Below are 23,982 nucleotides of genomic sequence, written 5' to 3' on the forward strand. Positions count from 1 at the left end.
CCACCTCCCTCTGGCCCATCAGAGCAGGGAAGTACAACCCCAGTAGGGAGAGTCACAGTTAGGCCTTGTGAAGAGCAGAGTATTGTGGCTCCTAATTTAATCAACAAGTCTCTTCCCAGTAAATTCACAGGAGCCTGTTTTGAACACACATAGCTGTGTAACAAAGTCTGATCTCCAACCGTTGTGGGGAGGGGCACGGTGTAAGGCAGAGTTTTAGGTTCCCCAGATATGCCCACCACTGTAATCACTGTGTCAGTAAGTCTTTCACGAGCAACATCCTTAATGGTGGAGTACGTAGCTCCAGTGTCCACTAAAAAGCTGCTTCTTCTTCTATCTACAGTTATGGACAGCATAGGGTCCGCCGTTGTCCCTTCACCGTCCTGGGCAGTCTGTGGGGTGTCCTATAGCTGGGGACCACCCTCGTAGTACTCCCACCCCATCACAGGCATCTGTGGGGCCGGGGGCACTTCAACTAAAGCACCACGAGGTCCACCTCTGTGGCCAGGATGCTGATAGGGCCCACCACGGGCTCCCCTGCCTCTTCCAGCAGCCGGGTTCAAAGGGCACGCTTTAGCCCAGTGTCCAGGTTGTCCACACCGGAAACAAACATACATCTGGCCTCCCCTACCACCTCCCATCTGACCCCTTCCCCTGAAACCACCTCTGTTTCCTCCAAATGGGGAACCTCTCTGCCCATAAGGGGCCGGGGAGTGATAAGCACCATACTGGGGGGGCTGTGGATCAGTTGGCCATGGGTTCGGATACAAATCAGGGGCAACTGGACCAGGAGGGGGAGCCGCAGCGGCCACAAGCTGCTTTTTAGGCTTGTCACCTTTTCCACCCAGGTCGTTTTTAGCTTTCTGCAGCTGAACCTTCAACAGTTGCAACTGTAAATCTTCGACGCTCTCCGCTTTATCATCAGACTTAATCTGCACTTTGTTAAGATTAAAAATCAAATGTTTCTTCCAGATTGCAAAGTCACAGTCCTGCAAATCAGGATTATCCTCCATTTTCTGGCTTACTGACTCCGGAATGCCCCTCAGCACCGCCCTTCTAAACCACATGCTCTGTGAACAAGTCCTACTGGGGTGATGACCTGTATGGTTCACCCAGTCTTCAACAGCCTGATTTAGATAATGGGTGGGATTTTGCTTTCCCTCCCATTTAAATTTCTGTAAGGTGCCTTGATTTTTGGGTGGGAATTGTTTGCGCAGGGCCGGTCCAATAAACCTCAAGGCCTGCATCAGTGGCACCTCGTTCTCATGCATGGTAGTACCCGCATTTTGTTCCAGGTCCGCTGCCTGAGATCGGGATGTGCACCTAGTTATAATAGCTCTAAAATCTCCCAGTGCGAGGTCCTGTCCAGCTGTGTATTTATCCAAACCAGCCAACCAGGCATTCCCTCCCTCCATTATGTCAGGGAGTTTGTCCACTAGGGCCTGGACATCTCCGAATGAATAAGGTTGATACACTGGTGTACGTTGCGCTTTAGTCTGGACCAGGGGAAACATGCCTGGAGGCTGAGGCACAGGGCCCTTAGATCTAGTCTGATATCCTAAACTGGGAGAGGTAGAGAGGGGTGTATTGTTAAGGTCACTGAGTTCATCATCAGTATCCTCAGTTTTTCCCCCGCCTGGTGGGGTAGCAGTGTCAGCAAAAACGTGGGCTAAACTCATCTGTGTTTCCGGATCCTGACGGCCCACCAAAGACATGGTAACTGTGACATTTGGTGAAGTGCCAGGCTCAGTTTTTGCAGTAGCGGTCAGATCTCCCTTAACAGCGACAGGAGTGCTGGCAAAGGGGTTGGACCGGGAAAGGGGGGCTGACGCAACACGATTATTCACCTGGACCACTGACCTATGTTCATTTAAGCAGCTGCGTAATGCTGCTTCTAGATCAGTTAATTGTTGTTCAGTGGGTTCCTGTCTGTTCATTCGAACCGCAAATGGTGCGCTCGCAAATGGGTCAGTTAGGCCCTCAGATCCGGTTCCAGAACAATGGGACATAGAGGAGGGGGCTCTACTACTAGCTGAGGATGTCGCCGACAGAGAGGAGCTTCCTGGGCAAAAATGCTTGGTATCTATGGGAGTTGGAGCTACGGGCGGTTCTTCTCCAATAGTCATTATTCCACCAGAGATATTAAGTACCGGATATATGCCTGCTGAGGGAGGAGTTGAGGCAGAATAGGGAGGTGGCTGAGACCTATTTTTCTTCATGTGTGGTTTTGCAGTTTCCCATAAACACACCCAGTGATTAAATTTAACTTTGCGGCCTGCGTGCTTATCTGCTTCCTTTCTGTGTCTCACCCCGCTCATCACACCTGCACCTGCTGCTGCTGAGTTGGCTTCTTCCTCTTTCTCTTTTGCCTGCATAGCCTTATTCTGCCAAATTATTCCCCAATTACCACTACTCCCCTCGTCCTTTCCCTTTTCTTTCATTAACCTTTCAGCTGTTTTCCTCAATGACTCTTTCTGCTTTTTTGCTTCTTTAGGCTGGTGTGTGGAGTTGATGACTGTCTCAACACATGTTAATTGTTCTCCCAATGTGCTAAGAATAACACCGGGACCCCAACCATCATCATTAGTTTCTCGATCTAATTCTCCATCCATTTTACTGTCAATGGAGGAGTGTTCTTTTATTGATTTTAAAGGAGAATTTGGGCCAGCTGGGTTTCTGCCTCTGTTAGGCACTAACAGCTGGGGCGCTGCTTTAAAGGTGAGTCAGCACTGAAATATCCCTTCAGGTGTTACCAAGCTTCTACCAAACCGGAGTCTGGCGGGTAACCTTGCCTAGAGCTTCCTGATAGGGGTGCTAGTTGGTTGTCACCTTGTTCACACGTCTCATTCACACTTCATACATTACCTGCAGTCACTCATTACCCTCCTTATGTATGTAATAAATGTGTAAAAAAAAAATTCTATGTGTGGTGTATTATTTTAACCAAAAGAGGAACCTAGTTCCTTTAATTGTGTAATCTGTGAACAACGGAGAACCAAACTGTCCTGCCCAGTGTTCCACAGCAAGCATTCAGCGTGTATTTATGTGTGTCCAATATCAAACAGAACATCAAAACATTTAAAACACTAAAATCATCGGGGTTTTAAGAAGAGATCCGTTTTCTCCTATTGATCAAAGGGACCCCTCCTTTGGACTCCAACCAGTACTTCTCCTTTTTAAGTTTTAGAGGATCTTTTCTAATAAAGTCCTCTGGGCCTTCCTAACCCTTCTGTAGTTTAGAGAATATTACTAAAAAATATTCTCAAGGCCTTTAACCTTTTAATTTGTTTAGAAAGGCGTTACTAATAAACCCTTTCAAGGTCCCAGACCTGCACTGAGGTATTTATCCGACACCGGAGAGCAACCCGTCGGCTGCAACCGTGGTCAGACCTCAGTTCACTCTTATCTTTATTCACTTATTCACTTATTTCTTATTCACTTATTTCTTATTCACTTGTCTGATTCTCAACAAGCCTTAAGTAAGCCAGACAATTTTGGTTATGAATTACTAGGAGTTTGGACACTAAGTATTTTTATAATGTTCAATATAGCAGAAATAAAAGGTCTGCTTACCTTGTTTTTGTGTGCACACAGCTTTTGTCCAAACTCCGTTCACTCAGACCACGGCCGATGTCCTCCCATCCGTTCCAGTTGACCTGGAGCGGATCCTGTTCCGTGACGCCAATTGAAGGATATAAAAAAAACAACAACAGCAATAGAATAATATTAAACACAAAGTGAACCCGTCTTCCTTCATTAAATAGGTTCTTTTAGATGTTAAGGAGGAATTGACTTAACCAGGCTGGCGGAGAATGAAGACAACCGGACACCTGCAGCAGATGGGGAATCAGTGAACTTTTATTGAGACAGAGACAATCTCTCAACACAGCTCACATCAGGAGATTCCTCCTATTTGCTGTGAGGATGGGTATATATTCTCTAAAACTTACAGGAGGGGGTTGTGAGGAAAGTGCTGCATTAGCAGAAAAACAACTCCATAAAAGGAAAGCGGCCTTGGGTGTTCTAGTCTCTTCGCTTGCAGATATCTTGCACCTGCAGGATGAGGCGATCGCTTCTTATCGCTCTCAAGGCCAAAGTCGTGAGCACACATTTTTATTACACAGTTGCACAGTAACTTTAAAGCTGAACAATATTTAAAGCTGAATAATGTTTGATCGGATTATATTTTCTTCACCCACAAGCAGGTGCCATGACTAAGAGATCATTAGCGTTATTCACTTCACCTGTCAGTGGTCATAATGTCGTGCCTGATTGGTGTATTATGCCATTCAGCTATTCATCAACTTTTTTCCGCATACACATGGAGAAAAAAGACATCCCAAAGAAACAGTATATGACATAAGTAGAACAGACCCATTAGTGATATGATACAAATCAGTGTTAGGAGAAGACAAGCGGCACAAACACACAGAGATGTTGTGTTTCTAGCGACGTGCAGATATCAGGAAGTAGTAATAATGCTACTGGAGCAGAGCAGGGCAGAGTAATGCTGCACATTTCTCCTCTTCTCCCATCTCAGCTGCCACTTTAATGAGCAGACAAAATGGCCTCTGCTGAATAATTAATATGTGGGTCCATTAACACGACATTAGAATGCATTCTATCTCTTATTGATTTTCTCCTGTCTTTTTTTTTGGAAAACTTTTACTCCATCCGTAGACCACTCTGCGTCCAGCACTGGCGAGACTGAAATATTGCTGCTGCTGTTTAAATGTCAGCTTTGTAATTACACATGGAGCCACGAGCTGGGCAATCCCACCGCCTGAGGGCCGCTGATTTATAGTCAGGCGCTGATGGCAACAACACAGACAAAATGCATTCACATCCTTACACACATCAAACGTAACTCGTCTCACACGCCTTTTTTATTTACCGTACAGAGTTAATCTGTTATAGTAAAAATGTAGTGAGTGCAGACCGTGCACTGCTCTGTTTTTAGGGGAAAAATTAACAAACCTAAACTGTTAATCTAGAAATTTTGCTCCAACAATGTGAACAAACACTGACTGCATCAATCTACCAATTATGTAAAACCTACAGTTATTACAAATGCCATATTTTCCGCACTATAAGCCGCACTTAAAATCCTTAAATTTTCTCAAAAATTGACAGTGTGCCTTATAATCCAGTGCACCTTATGTATGAATTCTGGTTGTACTGACCTCAAACCGATTTTATGTTGTACACGGTGCTCAAAGATCCGTCAAAAAATGTTTTAGTTCGACTTTGGTAAGCTACGAAGCTGCACCGCTTGATGGATTGTCGGAGCATTGCAGCTACTGTAGTCAGGAGCCTCGCGGAGTAATCTGGGTCCAAAACTCTGTCAAACGAACACTGAGGCATCACTGAGAGTTAAAAACTGTCTAAATTCTTTCATCTTTAATAAAATGATCAGCATTGCTGCTTTATCAGGTGTAACAATTAAGTTTAACATCCAGGCATCCATGAAAACAGAATTTATTACATTTAACAAAGTTAGAAGTTAGCAGGAAGTTAGCTTGCTAGTTTCCACCTAAATATATATAGCATGTTCTGACTGAGAGATTTCTGAAAAATTCAAACGTACAGCTCTGCTATCACTTCCAACATAAATGAAGACAGAAAACTAAACAGCAGTGAAAGTTAACGTGAGGGTTCCCGATGGTTGGGGACAAATGCAATTGCATGGCAGGATGCTGTGAATGGACCAAACTTCAGTCAGGAGAACAACTGAGATAATCCATCTACAATACGAGGTTAGTCATTCATATACTGCAACAACATGGGAATAGAGCAGCTGCCAGAGAATCCAGCATTAATGAATCAATGGTACAGAAGTGGAGGAAGCAAGAAGAATGAGTTGAGTAAAATTGGACTTACCTGACTGTTTTGTTTCGCTTAATGTGCCTTGTAATCAGTATACGGTAATAAAAATATAGCCTACACTTCATGGACAAAAAGCCATATCTTTGAATTCAGGTCTTTATTCAGTCCAGAAAAAGGTGAAAAAATGGGCTCACTGAATTTAAGTGCAGTACTATAAAAGGATGCCACTATTCCTACAAGTCACTTAGTGAAATTTCTCCCCTCCTAGTTATTCCACGGTCACCTGTAAGTGGTACTATTGCAGTGTGGAAGCGACATAATCACCAGGAGTCCATAAAAGTCACCAAACTTTTCACACTCCCAGAAGGATAACTCCTCCTGAAACTGTTGCCATTAAGTTTGACTTGACAAAATAATGAAGAACATTTGCAAGGGGAGTAAGTGGAGACAGGAGGGGGCCCCTCAAGGAAGTTAAGTCTCTTCTACAATAGTTTACAATAGTTTGTCAGGCCTCAGGGGGCTTCAGACTGGCCCGGGGCCCCAAACAGTTGCCTGCCTTGCCTGGTGCCAAGTGGCTCAGCCTGTAGGTGTAGTGTCTGAGCGCCTCAGTGCTCAGCGCTGTATGGAACTGTGTTACTTCATCTCATTTATAAACAACAACCTTGAAACTAAAACAATCTTTAACAGAACATTTGAGTTTGAACTGCAAAAAACAAGAAAAGAAAGTAATAAGTAATGTCTGGTTGTTGCTCCAAAGTCTGTATATACTCTATGGCAGTATTCAGAATCAGAATACTTTGTTATTAATAATAGTTAGAATTATATAATTGTTAACATATAGGGAATTTCACTTACAATATAGACATGAAAGGTAGAAAATGTAAACTCTCTATTTAAAAAAAAAGTAAAACCAAGGCAATCAAAGTGAAATGTTAAATTAAAGTTAAATATACCAAAGTTAAAGCTATGTACTGTACAGACAAGATATTACAGGTGATAATGATGCCTTTACAAGTGCACAAACTGTCACTGCTAATCATTTATTTTGTCGAGTTATGTTGTTATTGACACACAGGAAAACAGCCCAGTGTTATTTCTATTTAAGGTACATTTCACCTGAGCTGTGTGTCATGGAAATGTGTGAGGAAACACCAGAGCAAATGCTCGTTAAAAAAATGCCTGCCCGCATTGTGTTTACACACCATTAGTGCTGAGACAATAAATCAATCAATTGATCCACTAATCAAGAGAAAATGAGCTCACATCTTACGTCAATGATTAGTGTTTAAAATCCTCCACGAAGCACTAAATTTATTGATTTGCTGTTTGCTATTTTGGATTTAATCCTATGGAATTTCCACTGTGGCTAAAGGGGAAAAAGAGCAATGTGCAAAGGAAAGCTTGTGATAAAAAGCCTTAATATGAGGAATTTTACAGAATGAAAAGTTAATAAATCTAGAAGCAATCAAGAGTGTAACTGATAATAAAAATGATCGTTGCAGGCCTGCACACTTTAATCTTTACCACTACATCGATTCACAAACTGATAAGAGCGTCACTTCTCTGCTCAGTGTCTTCTGGGAACGGGCGTCTGCTCTTTTTGCTCAGTGGCCTAACACACTCTAGTGGCACGCGGGACACCCTGGTTCAATACACCCTCCCTTATGCACTCCGCCCATCAGTCAGATTCTAGGCACAGATACCTGCTGGGAAAACCAATCTATATCTGGATGAATGGAGGAGGAGAGGCAAGGCCAGATCAATGTACAGATATTGATAAACGCAGCCATGCAAGGAGACTATACTCCTTCTGAACTCATTCACTCTCTCTCTCGCTCTCTCCCTGTGAAAAGATTAGGAATCGAAATGAACTGCTGAGTAAGGTTTGCGGGTGTATTTGTGTGTGTAGATGACAAAAGAGACACTGTAGCGTGCTGGCAGATACTACAGATAGAGCAGGGAGGGAGAGGATAGGAGAGAAAGGGAGTCGAGATACATAGAAGAGACACAGATTACCACCACAGAGCTCAGTAATGGTGTGTAAGGGCAGCACGTCAATAAAAAAATACCTCCCGTTGCAGCGCGGTGGACTGCTGCCGCAGCCTGTACGGCACGACACCTGCTGACTCCCTGATCTACCTCAAATTACAATGATGCCCTCACACTGAGCTTCTGTGAACTACAACATCCACTGGCTGTATCAAACACACAGATAGATACCCAACATTCATATCCACGGACACATGCATAAAATCCCACATGCGGCTGCAATGCTGATTTCATTCAGAGGTTCAGCATCAGGGTCTGATCCCCCTCCTGCGATGCCCTGTTGGGGTGGTGATTTTTATATATATATATTTTTCCAAATCTCCTTCCCCTCCCTCTCTTCAAAGAGACGAGGCTTGACATCCAGGTGTTTTATAGTATTTGTGGCTCTGATCATCCATCAAGGCGATCGATCACTCTCCCAGCAGCTTTTATTAATGATCTTGTCAGCCAGCCCGCTCTCGGGTGCAGCCGCTTGTCCAGAATGATAGATCATTAGCTAGTCTGCCTGCTATTTATTCTCTCATGACCTTGTCTCTCTCCATTGTTGAGTGGGCCGAGTTATGAGCGCCAGAACATAATTCACTATTGATTCTGTATTTTTTTCTTTTTTCTTTTTTTTTTTTAACCAAAAAAAGTTTTTTTGTTTAAAGCAAAAAAGTGGTGAAGCAATCTACACACAAATATTCACTCCAAAACAAGCTGCTAATATCTACATGCTAACACATTACTGGTAAAGTTAAGATGTGTCAAAATGTGTTTAGTTAACTAAGCTAGCTGGGCACATAGAGTACAAATACAGTGGGGCAAAAAAGTATTTAGTCAGCCACCGATTGTGCAAGTTCCCCCACTTAAAATGATGACAGAGGTCAGTAATTTGCACCAGAGGTACACTTCAACTGTGAGAGACAGAATGTGAAAAAAAAATCCATGAATTCACATGGTAGGATTTGTAAAGAATTTATTCGTAAATTAGGGTGGAAAATAAGTATTTGGTCACCTCAAACAAGGAAAATCTCTGGCTCTCACAGACCTGTAACGTCTTCTGTAAGAAGCTTTTCTGTCCCCCACTCGTTACCTGTATGAATGGCACCTGTTTGAACTCATCATCTGTATAAAATACACCTGTCCACAGCCTCAAACAGTCAGACTCCAAACTCCGCCATGGCCAAGACCAAAGAGCTTTTGAAGGACACCAGGAAAAGTATTGTAGACCTGCACCAGACTGGGAAGAGTGAATCTACAATAGGCAAGCAGCTTGGTGTGAAAAAATCAACTGTGGGAGCAATCATCAGAAAATGGAAGACATACAAGACCACTGATAATCTCCCTCGATCTGGGGCTCCACGCAAGATCTCATCCCGTGGGGTCAAAATGATCATGAGAACGGTGAGCAAAGATCCCAGAACCACACGGGGGGACCTGGTGAATGACCTGCAGAGAGCTGGGACCAAAGTAACAAAGGTCACCATCAGTAACACACTACAACGGCAGGGAATCAAATCCCGCAGTGCCAGACGTGTTCCGCTGCTGAAGCCAGTGCATGTCCAGGCCCGTCTGAAGTTTGCCAGAGAGCACATGGATGATACAGCAGAGGATTGGGAGAATGTCATGTGGTCAGATGATACCAAAGTAGAACTTCTTGGTATAAACTCAACTCGTCGTGTTTGGAGGAAGAAGAATACTGAGTTGCATCCCAAGAACACCATACCTACTGTGAAGCATGGGGGTGGAAACATCATGCTATGGGGCTGTTTTTCTGCCAAGGGGACAGGACGACTGATCCGTGTTAAGGACAGAATGAATGGGGCCATGTATGGTGAGATTTTGAGCCAAAACCTCCTTCCATCAGTGAGAACTTTGAAGATGAAACGAGGCTGGGTCTTCCAACATGACAATGATCCAAAACACACCGCCCGGGCAACAAAGGAGTGGCTCCGTAAGAAGCATTTGAAAGTCCTGGAGTGGCCTAGCCAGTCTCCAGACCTCAACCCCATAGAAAATCTGTGGCGGGAGTTGAAAGTCCGTGTTGCTCGGCGACAGCCCCAAAACATCACTGCTCTCGAGAAGATCTGCATGGAGGAATGGGCCAAAATACCAGCTACTGTGTGTGCAAACCTGGTAAAGACCTATAGTAAACGTTTGACCTCTGTTATTGCCAACAAAGGTTATGTTACAAAGTATTGAGTTGTATTTTTGTTATTGACCAAATACTTATTTTCCACCCTGATTTACGAATAAATTCTTTACAAATCCTACCATGTGGATTCATGGATTTTTTTTTCACATTCTGTCTCTCACAGTTGAAGTGTACCTCTGGTGCAAATTACTGACCTCTGTCATCATTTTAAGTGGGGGAACTTGCACAATCGGTGGCTGACTAAATACTTTTTTGCCCCACTGTAAGGCTGAAGTTAGTTGATTGGATAAATCATTTTTTGGGGTACTGCGTTTGGAATTTGTTTCAATAAATAAAAAAAAACAATTTCTGAATTGTGTTGTTCTTTCTTCCTTTTGTTGTCTTGACTTTAGAAACATACAAAGACAATGACAGAGATTCTGATCATGTATGAGCAAAAAGTTTTACAGGACTCTATGCAAGACTGTGAAAAACTGAGTTCATCTCATGAACTTGTAGAACCACCTTTAGCAGCAATAACAAGAAGTATATGTAACTGTATGTGTATGAGTCTTTACAATGTTTCTTTTTTTTATCATTGAGGTTTGTTTATCCACATCATTTGAATCACACTGAGGTCATTGCATTGACCTTGACCATGCTGTTAGAGATTTGCTGCTGTGCTTGGGATATTTGTCCTGTTGTATGACCCAGGTTAGGCCAAGCTTAGGTTTTCTCCAAAACGTGGCATTGTGCATCACGACCGACTATCTCCACTACCAGAAGTCTTGTGGTCTGGTCAAATGTAACATTATAAACCTAAGCTATACTGCTATTGTTGATTGTTGATTCAATGACTGCAAGGTGCCCAGTTCTGGAGGCTGCAAAACACATCATACTTGTTTAGTTATTTTCTAATTGCACCATCATTAACTTTTATATTTAGCATGCTAACTAAAGTCTGCAGAGACTGAGTTATAGCTCTTTTTTGCAGTTTCTCTGAGCATTGCGTAGTCTGACTTTAGGGTATGTTTGGTGGGATGTTCACTCCTTGGAAGATTGGCATCTATCTTGACTGTTTTCTACTTATAGAATGACAGAATTCAAATTGTTTGGAAATTGCCTAAAAACTTTTACCAGAAGGATGAGCAGCAACAACTGTTTCGCTAAGATCATTGCTCATCACACACCTTCCATCCATCCATTCCCTTCTGCTTATCCTTTTCAGGGATGCGGGGGGCGCTGGAGCCTATCCCAGCTGTCATAGGGCGAGAGGCAGGGTACACCCTGGACAGGTCGCCAGTCTGTTGCAGGACTAACACAGAGACAGACAACCATTTGCACTCACATTCACTCCCGCATTCACACCTATGGGCAATTTAGATTAATCAATTAACCTATCCCCACAAACTGCATGTTTTTGGACGGTGGGAGGAAGCCGGGGTACCCGGAGGGAACCCACGCAAGCACAGGGAGAACATGCAAACTCCACACAGAAAGACCCCGGCCTAATGGTGGAATGGAACTCAGGACCTTCTTGCTGGCCTAAAAACCTTTACCAGACGGATGAGCAGCAACAACTGTTTCGCTAAGATCATTGCTCATCACACCTGACCAGCAAAAATCCCCAAACTTCTAGTTTTATAGAGGTGCTCACACTTGGTAATGATAATTTAATCAAGTGTATTTGATTAGCAGCACCTGACTGCTGCTTACCCTCTTAATTCATATGGAAGTTGTAAAGATGTACTTAGTTTTTCTACTTCTACATTAGTAAATATAGTGCAGTGGAGATCTGGCACTGTATAGGCGGTGTTAATTAGACAACTGTGTTGTGGAGCCCATGCTAGGTAAGCTAGCTGACCTTCACATGCACCTCAACATTACTGGTTTGTTACCCTGACCATTTATTACAGTTATCCCTACCTGTTTGTTTATGTAGAGAAGAGTTCACTTGGCTTTTCATATTTATGTGGTATAAATAATTCAAAACAGGTGGTTTTGTGTTCATTTAACCAGAAGAGTGTGAGCTTGAGGGAGCTGTGCACATGGGCTATCGCTACACCTGACTATTGCTGGTGGTTGGAGGTGGCCAGCTGGAACATTAACATATTTCTCTTCATCTGGAAAGAATGAGTTTGTGGACATAACTTGATGGAAATCCTTCTTTTGAGGAGTAAGGCCTGTTTCAGAGGAGGGGATTTGTCTTGATGGTGGGAGAATCAGAAAATCAGCTCCCCTGGTTCTTCACAAATTACAGTCTACTAAATAGTTGTTGGGATAATTCAGTCAATGACGTGATGGGCAGACAATCCCTTGAGTCACGCTGCCAGTATGGCTGAAAACATGTTGTGGAACATCACAGTGAGACTTAAGATAATTAACAGATAGTAACGAGGGGCAGAGAAGAATAGAAAGGAAGTGACTGTAACGGAATAAGAAAGAGGGGGGGAAAGGGCAGCAGAGAAAAGGGCAAAGAGAAAACAGCAAGTTGGCAGGAGTTTCACAGGAGCAAAGCCCGAGGCCGAGCCAGTGAGGTGTAAGTAGCTTCAGAATAAACATGAGCTCCATGTAAACAACAACCTGCCACTACAAGCGTCGGCTACGCACCCACACAGGCCTGGTGGGGTTCTGGATTCACTGATGTGTGTTTTCATGTGTGTGTAGCGAACACTTGGGTGTCCCTGGGGCTGAAAGCCTTGCCTGTCATCCTCCCATCACTCGTCTCTCTACCCACTTACATCCATAAGCCTGTCATGTTGATCAAGTAGCCGCAGGCCCAGAGCCTTTTGTGACTGTCAAAAGTGTGCACGTGAATGTTTGACTGTATAATTATAACCCGATTTTCAGTCTGTGTCTGCAGCGTACAGAACAGAAGAGCAGCGAATTAAACAAAAAAAAAAAAAACACTTTACCTTGAATTCAGAGGCTATTGTGTTTGTGTGACTCACTGCTTCAGTCTGACCTGTTTATTATGCAGTCAGAGTTGAGAGAGAAGAAGGAGGAACTTCTTTCTCCTCCAGATTTATTCATGATGAATGGCTTTCATGTTCAGAGCAGCATGGCGGCTGAGACTTCTATGGAGTCGGAGTGAGAGAGGATATGTGTCAAAGTAGGATACCATGTGCACAATCCTCAAAGTACACAGAGCGCATCTTGGATACAACTTTTGTTTTTTCAATAGGAAGAGGGCCATGTGACACAAACAAAACCACCGCTAATGGTCTGACACTAACCCACATTGGATGGATCCCTCCAAGACTGTTGGAACAACAAAAGTGATGGTTTGGTGTGGTATATGGGGTACAACGATAGTGGGTCCATTCTTCATCAATGGAAACATCAAGGCCACTGGATATTTGAAATTGCTACATGATGATGTGTTTCCCTCTTTATGCACTGAAGTTGGCACGTTCCCTCAAGATGGTGCACCACCACATTATGGGTGCCAGGTCCGAGCATTCCTAGATGAACAGTTTCCTGGAAAGTGGATTGGTCGTCGTGGGCCAGTTGAATGGCCCCCAAGGTCTCCCGATCTGACCCCCTTAGACTTTTATCTTTGGGGTCATCTGAAGGCAATTGTCTATGGTGTGAAGATACGAGATGTGCAGCACCTGAAACTACGGATACTGGATGCCTGTGCTGGCATTTCTCCTGCGGTGTTGCTATCAGTGTGTGAAGAGTGGGAGAAGAGGGTTGCATTGACAATCCAACACAATGGGCAGCACATTGAACACATTTTATAAGTGTAAATAACTCATGAATAACTCATGAAAGAATAAAGTTACGTTGAAACCAAGGAAAGGAAATGTCTAGAGATCGTGACTTAAATAACAAAAAGACTGGAGGTGGCAGAGTTGAAGATGTTAAGACTTTCATAACAAGTGGACAAGATTGGCAAGACTAGAAATGAATACATCAGAGGGACAAAGTTTGAGAGGTAAGGCTGAGATGGTTTGGACATGTGTAAATAAGGGATAGTGGATATATTGGACAATATATTGCTGGTAGAAGAGAAGACCAAAGGGTTTGTGGATGCTGTGAAGCAGGACATGCAGAGAGTTGGTGTGACGGAGGACGACGCTCAAGATAGGGTGAGATGAAGGCAGATCTGCTGTTTCTAACAAATTACAGTGGAGTAAATCAGCAGTGATGTGCTGGAGCTGCACTCTGTTTTGATAAAAACTAACTTAGCACCTCTATGAATGAAAACAGTTTAATTCCCTCTTAAAAGGTGAGATGATGGAGAGCAGTTGATGTTGACCTGCTATAGCATAGTATGGCTTTAATTCTGGAAAAAGAAAAGCTTTGTCACTTTTAATTTGAAAGTCTCAATATACATGATTATGTTTTTTGATTTGGTTTAGAAGACACAGCTGATTGCTTAAAGGTCTCCATCCACCCTGAAGTGAAGCTAACACTGTCTGCCATCAACGAGACCCATGCTGGGATAGGTTTCTGAAAGGCAAGCACAGAAAATGACGCAGTGATTCAATCATTTGGCATTTGATTAGCGTACCTGATGCAATAAGAAAAGTTCATATTAATAGGAAAAGGAAGCTAAATATGCAGATAAGTTTACATAAAAAAGTCAAACTGTGAAAAAAAAGGGTACAATCAGCATAACATGAACTCTGTGTTAGCTTCTTTGTACCATCACCTTTGCCACAAACACTGTTTGTATCTCAAATACACAAACGGTCTCATTGGTGTCCCCCATAACCCACCCTCCAGGACCCTGGGGCCCAATAAGCAGCCATCTGCAGACAACCTCTTCCACCACGCTCTGGCAAACATGGGCGAGTGCGTGCGTGTTTGTGTGTGTGAGAGAGAGAGGCAAAAAGGGGAGGTAGAGACAGTTCAAGGGCACGAGTACTCCATCAAGTTGAGTCCAGGGAATAGCCACCACCTTCCCTGGCCCCTCCCGTGTGTGCACCAGGTGAGCACCGAGACCTGTCCTTGGTGCTCGCCTGAATACACACAGTACGGTGCACTGATTACTTCACACCACACGCGCTCTTCAGTTTGAATTTGACCCTCTGCTGCTTCGCTGCAGCCTCCGTGTGGCAGCCCCAGTCTTCTTGCCCGTGGCCCCAGCTGACTCCCGGCTCTGGCGTGGGTGGTTGGGTGGGGTGGCGTGGGGATTTGGGGGCACTGAAGCTGTCCTCTGGTGCTCTTGCAGCCCTGCCTGCTCATCCATCCTAGCCTGCCAGCCCACAGATCGATAGCTCTGCTCTCTTAATCAGGTCTCTGGTGACTGTGGGCGGACGAGTGCGTGTGTGCGTGTGTTTCTGTGTGTGGACAGGTGGTTGTATCAGCTGGGGGCTGCACTTGTATTTCTTTCTATCTTCAGTCCTCTGACTCTTCACCATGACTGTTTATCTCAACCGTATCGCCTTGGCTTATTCTCCTCGTTGCTTATTGCCCCGGCCGTATCACTTACTTCATGCCCTTTGCTGACTTTATTTTTTGCATATTAATTTCTTTCACCCTCATTTTCACAGCTGTTGTTAGAAATCCAATCACTGTGACAGTCCTGCATCGTATTTTTGTCTTCTTTCCCTGGCTTTACTTACATCTCTTCACACGCTCTCTGCACACTCTGGCGGCACGCCAGGGTTCATCCGAGAAGAGTCTCACAGTCGAGTCGGTCCCGGTACCACTGCAATTTGTCGTAACTCGTGATGAAGACAGAAGAGGTTAGACATTGTAGGAATGGAGATGAGAACCGATGAGAGGTGAGAAGAGCGAGCGGAGCGAGAGGGTTAGTCAGATGGAGTGCGGGGCATCCAGCTGTGGTGTTGTGCCTTGCTAGAGAATCCGCCTTCAGGCTCTCATTGCACCTGCATAGCCACAGCTGCACAGACACAGTGTAACACTCTTTGGGGGGAAAAAAACTTCCAAAACACTTTTTAATTAAAAATTTCCAAAACTTTTTAATTTTCATATGAAAACTGTTATTCCAAGTGCATCAGTGTGTTTACAAAACTAAATCAACCCAACAGTGTTCATCGTCTTTCTCCTGATTTACCACCGCACCGGATTTCATTTTGTTTAGTGCAGGTTTAATTAACCATGATCCTTGATTCTGGTTACACCACTCTACCACAAAAAGCTGTCATTGTGCATTCTCTGATCACACCATTTTCACTAATCAAACATCAGAATATTTCAATAAGAGCACATTTACCAAACGCTGCTTCTGGGTTTGAGCATTTTTTTAGTGGAGCATTTGAAAATCCTGGTCATCACGATCCATGCACACCACAGCTAGCTGTTCCCCTCTCATTAATGCAGATTGAAGAGCGGACCCCTCAGTTTCGCTGGGTGCAAAACACTTCACAAAGTGTTTGAAATTTCATATTTATTTTTTGTTTTCCAAGAGCTGCCACAAACATTTGCAACCGATTCCCTTTTTTTTTTTTTAGCTCTAAAAAGGTCCTCTACGAACCTTTCATTGTGGGAAAGTAGCATAATTTGAAAGCACACTCACAATGGAAGTGTTTGGTTTTTTTATATGATAAGTACTTCAGTAGAAGACAAAGGGTCTTCTTTTTGATTCCTGAAGACAAGAAGTTCCCTCAAGTTTGAATCAAATCTTTTGGACCTAAGTCATGACCTGGAAAACAGCAAACATGTACAGAAACACTGTTTATACCACACCTTTTTGAAGCTAATATGGCTAATTTTGTGTCACTAACACTGTGTCTCCTTGCAGAGGTTCTGTTCAATACTGCCCTAAACAAATATCAGACTGATGATTTCCACAGTTTTCCAATGTCACAGAAGAGTAAAAAGTGGTAGACAGTAAACATGTTTGCCCAGTGACTGAACGATGGTACTACTTGCTCACTGCAACTACTTGCATTTAATTAGTTACAGATTGCAATGTGACTCCACAGGCGACCTCCTAATGGGAGGAAACCTGTCTCCCAGCAATCATAGACTGACTACACTCACTCTCAGAGAGATTGGCAAATAATTAATAACAGGGTGAAAACGTATTGCAATCAATCTGCATCAGTTTCCACCAATGGGCACAAACTCTTTGTACTGGGGACTTGAGTCGCCTGGTTGCGAGCTGGCTGTATTCTGGTTACATAGTTAAATCACCGTAGCAACAACTACTTTGTGGAGGAATTTCTGTTTCAAACCTGCGAGGTTCTGCTTGGACTGAACGTAAGAAGTTAATGTGAATTTCTGTGATCTGGCTTTCTGTGTTTGAAGACAGCAATGTATTTACCATTTTTCCTGATACATCTGATTTTTGCATTTATTTGCCAACTTGACCCCATTCACTCGCAAACTGTGAAACTGGCTGTCTCCTTTTTATTTGCCATTTTATCAGTCTTGATGCACCAATGTTGTTTTGAAGATGGCAGCTGATCGCAAGTGGTTACATACCTGTTCAAGGTCACGAGGTCACAAGTTCATTGCACACAGTCGCAAAACCTTTGATTATGATGTGCCCTCCGCTGTGTATTACATTTTACATATAAATTATATTTATAGTGTATTTATAGTTGCGAATAAGTTTCCTCAAATGTTAGCTTCCACGATGTTCCATGATGTCTTCATCTACTTTTCTGCCTCCTCTCTGTCTACCTGTGTGCAGAGAAACAGCCGTGTTTCTCTCTGCTGATGTACACCTGCAGTTCTTTATCCAGGCACCTGTATGTTGTCATGCAACTTTTCCAGTCATGAAAAGAATAGTCGCAGGAGGTCCTTCTTGTTGACCTTGCCCATCTGATTCCTCGGCATCTCCTCTACCACCACCAGGCCTGTAGGTATGGTGTAGGGTGCCATGTGCTCCCTGCAATAAACACCACTGTTAATATGGATGCACACACAAATACGCAACAACAACAACAACAAAAAAAGAAAAAAGAAAAAACAGCAAACAACTGCAAAACAAAGGCTAGCCCTGTGGCGGAGTAGTCGAGATAAGGAAACGTCCTTCATACGTTCATACACTCTGCTGTTCTTCTCCCTTAATATCCCCAATTCGCCTTCCAGACACAGACAATCCCCCTTCGTACAAAAACAATATAATCACTGCAAGATGAAATAAAAAAATAAAAATAAACAAATAATAAAAAGGGAAAACAGAAGGCTGTGATAATTAAAAGTGTTTTATTTTTTTCCGTTTTGAATGCCTGGTTGTTACGTCAAGTCTTGAAGCCCGGAGCTTTTTTTATTATCTTCTAACCTAGTTTGTTTGTTTGTGCGGACGTGCGCGTGCTTTGGTGTGCAATCCAGTTGTGCGTGTGTGCGAGCATAATGACTGATATGACCGCCATCAAACACTCCTTTCAGCAGATGTCCGCGTGTTTCTGACTGAGTGAGTGAAGTGTGAATATATACGCATACGTACACGTCTCTGTAACGGGGGCTTGCGTGCTTGTGTCGCCGATTTCTCCAGGGCAATGTGTTCCTGTGTGTCTGCGTGCACGGGTGCGCGCGCACAAGCCTGAGCGTTCGAGGCGGTGTGAGGCAGTGAGGGTGAGACAGAGATTCAGACTGACAGCTGAAGCCAGGGCACTGAAGAGTGAGCATCCATCTACTTGTTTATGTCTCATTTTATCTCTTTCTCGCTCTCCCCTACACCCAGGCCTCAGCAGAGGGCTGTGTGCTGGAACTGTCTGTCTCCTGGGAGGACCCCTGGCTGCAAACACTGTGTGTGTGTGTGTGTGTGTGTGTGTGTGTGTGTGTGTGTGTGTGTTAACCTGAGTCACAGGCAGTAGTTGTAATCTACCATACTGGACCAGCAGGCGATAGCAGTGGGATCTAACATCCATACACCATATGGAGCTCACAGCAGTACACACACTCACACACACACTGCGCTCTACAAGAATTCAGTGATGTAAATAAATGACACTGGTGGGTTGTAGAAAGTGTGGAGGACAAAAACAGATGGTTGGAAAGTGAAGAAAAGGGTGTAAAAGAGAGTGAGAGCAGATTTTTTATGAAAACAGACTGGAGGAGTTAAAAAAAAAGACTGTTTGTGTCACTGCAATGTGGAGGGTGAATGTCACCAGTAACCGTCTCTAGCAGACAAAATAAACTCAGCTGACATTTAGGAAGCGAGGTGAAAAAAAACAAACTGTTAGGTAGCAGGACAAAGTCCTCTGTAATAATCATTTGTTTGCTTCCCCCACATCTTCTTCTTCTTTTTCATCTCCCTCATTAGTCCATCTATGGCCTTTCTTTCTCTCACATCCTTTGCTATTGATCTGGGGACTTGAAGGCCAGTCACTGGGGATGTGTGTGCTGCTCAGAGACCCACACAGTCTGAATTAGGTGCCTCCATTTGGTCCACTAAACTACATAAAATTGAACTAGTAGTTTAGCTTTCAGTTCTAAAGGCTTACAAGTCAAGACATAACGAAAAAAAATCCAGCCCTTTCCAGGTCCTGAAATTAGGCAATGACAATGTCAGATGAAGAACAAAACATGACATATTACACCATGTCATTATTTATTTAGCAAAAACAAAGTGCAATAACCTGAAGCAATGGTTTTCTGTATGAATTTATCAGCCTCTCACATTATTGTGGGAGAACTCATAGCCCTCATCTTTACAATGCTGCTTCAGTTTATTGAGGTCAGTGAGCGTTCATTCATGCACAGCTCTCTTAAGTTCCCACCCCAGTATTTAAACCAGGGCGAAGCATGGACGTTGGACCATTGCAATGCTTTCTTTGATCTTTTCAGTCATTCTGTTGCAGATTTGCTGCTGAGCCCGGATCCCTGTCCTGTTGCATGACTCAGGATGGGCCAAGCTGTCAGACAGATGGCCTCACATTTGACTCTAGCAGACTTTCATGGTTGACTCAGTGCCATACTTGTTGAGTTTGCTCCTAATTGTACTGTCATGAACGTTAACATTTAACATGCTAACCGTTCTTCTTTTTTTAGTTTAGGAGTGATTCAAGCAGCTCAATTCTTTTCTCTATTTAAATGAAGGATTTTTTACCTTTACTGCCACACAAATGCATAACACTGACTACCTCAGCTGAGAAGGCCTGATTAGGAGGATTTTATTGCTACAATGTTACTTTTTGTTTTATATTTTATATATTTTTTATTTGAACTATTTATTCAAAGCAGCTTTATAAAACTAGATTTATTCAGTGGGTAGTTTTATTTTAGATCAATTACTTCTAGTATGAAGTAATAGGTTAATTGCAAAGCTATGCCTTCAAAGTAGTTTCCCCAGCACTGAGCAGAACTGACAAAGAGCTGTGAAGATTGTCCTTTTAAATCAGCTTAAGAAGACTTAACAAAAACATGGTCCTGTAATAATAATGGGATACGATGCTCTTTTTGGAGTTTGTTTTTGTGGATTCAGGATGATGGATTAGTTGTAAGTTATTCAGGTCACAATCTCCACTGGTGGTATGAGCTTGGAGTCCCCCTGGGCTGCAAAGCACTTTTAAAGGTGGCAGGTGGTCCAGTGGCTAGTGGTGTTACATCTCTGTTTTTTCAAAAGCAACACTTTGCTTAAAGAAAAATCAAAGCTTTGCTGTTTAAAGTCCAACACCAGTTGAAACACCAGTTTAAAGCAATAAATCCATTGTTAACTCGGGGTTGCTGGGGTTCTCTCTGTAATACTGCAGTGTCTTTGTGTTACAATATCATTCACAATGCAAAGTCCCTGTTTTAATAAAGTCTGCTTCCACTTGGACGTGTTTATCTGGTGAACAGAGTCCATTCCTGCAAAAGCAGAGCCACCTTAAACTTTTCTGACAGTTCACATATTTGCCTGAAAGAAAATACAGCATGCATTTTCACGCAGTGTGGATGTTAATATCAGCATAGCCTGATAGAATAGTACAGGTTCATGCAAAAATGTGGAAAATATCCCTATATTTAGCCTGTCAACAGCAATGTATTTGCTGGATATCAAAATAAAAGCAGGTATACACACAGTGACGTTCACCCTGTGACAGCTGAGATAGGCTCCAGTCCCCCCCCCCGTGACCTGAATTGAATAAGTGGGTAAGAGAGTGGATGGATTTTATGCACATAATGCTTACTTTTGTCTGCCTAACATGTTTGATTTGGCCGACTCTTTAAACCGGATGCCTTCTTGACTCAAGCTCAAAGGTGTCAGTATCTCCTCACCGGAGCTTGCTCACTTGCTAGGTGAATAAACCACAACACCAGTTGGTATGTGCATAATAAGAGACAAAATTAATTAGAAAGCTCCAAAAACAGTGCACAAAGCAAAGGTTATTCAGCTGAAAGTCACAGTACCTTGCCCAGGTCTTCAATTCTGGCAAAGTCATGCTCTTGCCCCTCTTCAGCTGCACTACAGCAGTGACTTTTTGACCCCACGTGGCATCTGGGGCTCCAATCACAGCAACATCTACAAGGTTAAATATGACAAAAAATCAGACAAGCTGCAGGTAAAATTCAGCTACTCCTTTATTTTTGTCTTTCTCTACAGCAAAAGGACACCAAACTCATTTTTGATGAGTTACCTTCAGCACATAACTGCTGGATATTAACAGTGATCAAATGGTTGAGGTGCTGGTTCAGGGCTTTAATTACATGTGTCTTACAGCGGTGACATTACTTCATTCCACTTACCCGTGATGTCTGGATGAGCCAGAAGGTGACGCTCCACATCGAGTGCGCTGATCTTGTAGCCACCACTCTTGATGATGTCGACACTGGTGCGACCCATGATCCAATATACGCCGTCTTTATACACAGCGGTGTCTCCTAGAATACAGACAGGCCCATACAAGAAAGACAATGTGATGTAAGGGAAACAGGGAAAAATACAGTCATAATTTTCTGGAACACCATTTTTATAACAAGAAGTTATTAAGCCCAATTACAATATATATACCTAAAAACAAGGCTGATAATGAACTCAATTAAAAAAATTAAGTAATATTTTTTTATAGCTAAGAATAGGGAATGTAGGGTATGTAAACTTGTATCTGTGTGTAAGAGAGCGTGTGTGTTTGAGACACAAAGTCAGATAACAGTGGATGGATGAGTGTTTAAGTTGCCCCATCCTCCAGACATACATCCTCCACAGACCCACGCACACTCATGCATAAGTTTCTGGGGGACAGGTGTGGGGGAAGGCGAGTACAGTATGTGGGATGAGGGGCGCAGCTGCGCTCGTGTATGACGAGCTGGGGAAATGGGTCAGTATGGATCAGTGGGGAGAGATTAGGGAGAGAAAAATGGACGGAGGAGGGAAGGAGAGGAAGCCTGAAAATAAGGATCAGGAATATATTCTTTAGCAGAATTACATTGGGGCTGTCCACAGCTGAAACAGAGAGTGGACGCAAGTGTGTGAGACACTGTGATGAAGTGATGCATAGCAGTTAAGTTTGGATGAATAGGTTAAAAGGTCAGCGAAGGTCAGGGACTGTTCAAATATGCAAAGTGAACCTTTACGTCTTAAAGCCAGCTGTGATGTTAGAAAATCTGACTCTTTTTCACACATTTACTATGACAACTTTTCACATCTTCCAGTTATCATCATGCTCAGCTGGGTTTTTTCTCTATCCAGGAAGTTGGTAGGTGGAGTTGGGAAGCTTGTTTGCATGAACCAGCAAGATCTGGGCTGAGCAGAGAGCAAAGTGCATACAGGACTGCCATCTGGGTTATTTCTCTCTCTCCTTGGGCTCCTGGCCTCTTTTCCTCGTCTGTCTTTGGTTTGCTCTTCCAAACCAAAGACACAAAGACCCATGTATACACTCAGCCCTCCATTAAACACACTACTGGCTGACGTGACTACTTGAATATCTCATAATTTCAAAACTGCCCCTGTGGAGTTTCTAAGCAAACAGAAACTCTGGGAATTTTCTACTTTCTGCCAAGAAACAGTCCTCTCAGTAAATGCTCTGTAAAAATGCTACACTCTTGATTTTATTCGTATTTTTTCTATTAGCATATTCATTAGTGTGTTTTAGAGGTGCTTATAAACAGATTTAGCACTTTGTCCTGAGGATGTCATGAGCTCAGATTTTCACTACATAATTATTATGACCAAAAGAATTCTCTATAAGGACATTATTATGATGGCCATAGAAATCTTTAATTTACTTTTCATGTGTTTAGTGTCCTAGTCACACTTGGCTGGGAACACCTTGGCAACTACCAGGGTTGGTATGGAAAAAACTATAGTTTCCATCTGGTTGGCAAGTGGTTGCTGGCAGTTGTTGTGAAACCAATTTCAAACGCCTCAGTCACACAGGGCTTGGTCAGCGAACCCTCCAACATCCACAGGTTGTTAGGGAAGAATCTACAGGTACATTTGATCACAAAGAGGTAATACAGCCATGCCTTGAAAACCTGCATGTGATTGCTTTTTTGCATATACTACGATATACCCGCTACACATGTGTCTTTCCGGTGTACTCTGCACCCGAGACTTAGGAAAAACACAACTTGGACACCAGTCATTCAGTCTCCACAGCATCTGTGTACACAGCTTGCAAGTTAGTATAAACCTATCCTTAAGATGCCACACAAATTACATATGATGTTACTGCACATGATATCACACGTTAGCCTTTCCTTTTGTTCCTGTTAAAGTAACTGGTTGCTGGCTGGAGCTTCATATTGATTAAAATTGTGTCAGCAGTTTAACTCTCAGTAAAAAAGTGCACAAAGCAAAATCCTTAAAGGCATGGTTGGACGTTTATTCCCCAAAATGCTGAACAATTCTGAGGGACATAGTTGCACTTGTAAGCTTTACACAGCACCCCTCAGCATTGCAAAAAACCTCAGTGTTGCTCAGTTAAGAACATTTAAGGTAAAGCTGTGCGTGTTTGCAGACTGTAGCTGAAAAATATGGAGTCAATAAAAGAAAGCAACTGCACCTGCCTCACCTGGAATCAGCAGCATTGTAGGAGAGGGATTACATTTTGATGGTGGTCTGTTTTTACTGCCATCTTCCACCTGTCCTCTATTCCATCATTTAGTCTGTACTGCTAACCCCATATCCCTCCATCCGTCTT

At 43.1% G+C, this 23,982-nt stretch overlaps 2 protein-coding genes across 3 annotated transcripts in view; both read right to left on the reverse strand.

The window, feature by feature from the left end:
• Nucleotides 1-349: 349 nt before the first annotated feature.
• Nucleotides 350-3,422, reverse strand: LOC146639817 (uncharacterized). The gene has a single exon (XM_085345434.1). The coding sequence runs from the start codon at nucleotides 2,607-2,609 to the stop codon at nucleotides 402-404; it is 2,208 nt and encodes a 735-aa protein (XP_085201560.1). The 5' UTR covers nucleotides 2,610-3,422; the 3' UTR covers nucleotides 350-401.
• Nucleotides 3,423-17,049: 13,627 nt separating this feature from the next.
• Nucleotides 17,050-23,982, reverse strand: part of acsf3 (acyl-CoA synthetase family member 3) — a 34,987-nt gene continuing 28,054 nt past the window's right edge. For both annotated transcript variants that reach the window (XM_085355535.1, XM_085355543.1), the window contains exons 8-10: nucleotides 21,587-21,721; nucleotides 21,251-21,362; nucleotides 17,050-17,801 (exon numbers count right to left, since the gene is read on the reverse strand). In XM_085355535.1, coding sequence (XP_085211661.1) covers nucleotides 17,687-17,801; nucleotides 21,251-21,362; nucleotides 21,587-21,721 — 362 coding nt within the window. In that variant the 3' untranslated portion in view covers nucleotides 17,050-17,686. The remainder of the gene's footprint in view (nucleotides 17,802-21,250; nucleotides 21,363-21,586; nucleotides 21,722-23,982) is intronic.

This window comes from Diplotaxodon limnothrissa, linkage group LG1 (assembly GCF_057381915.1).
Source record: "Diplotaxodon limnothrissa isolate DT_005_m linkage group LG1, D_limnothrissa_male_GT1.1, whole genome shotgun sequence".
Classification (NCBI taxonomy): domain Eukaryota; kingdom Metazoa; phylum Chordata; class Actinopteri; order Cichliformes; family Cichlidae; genus Diplotaxodon; species Diplotaxodon limnothrissa.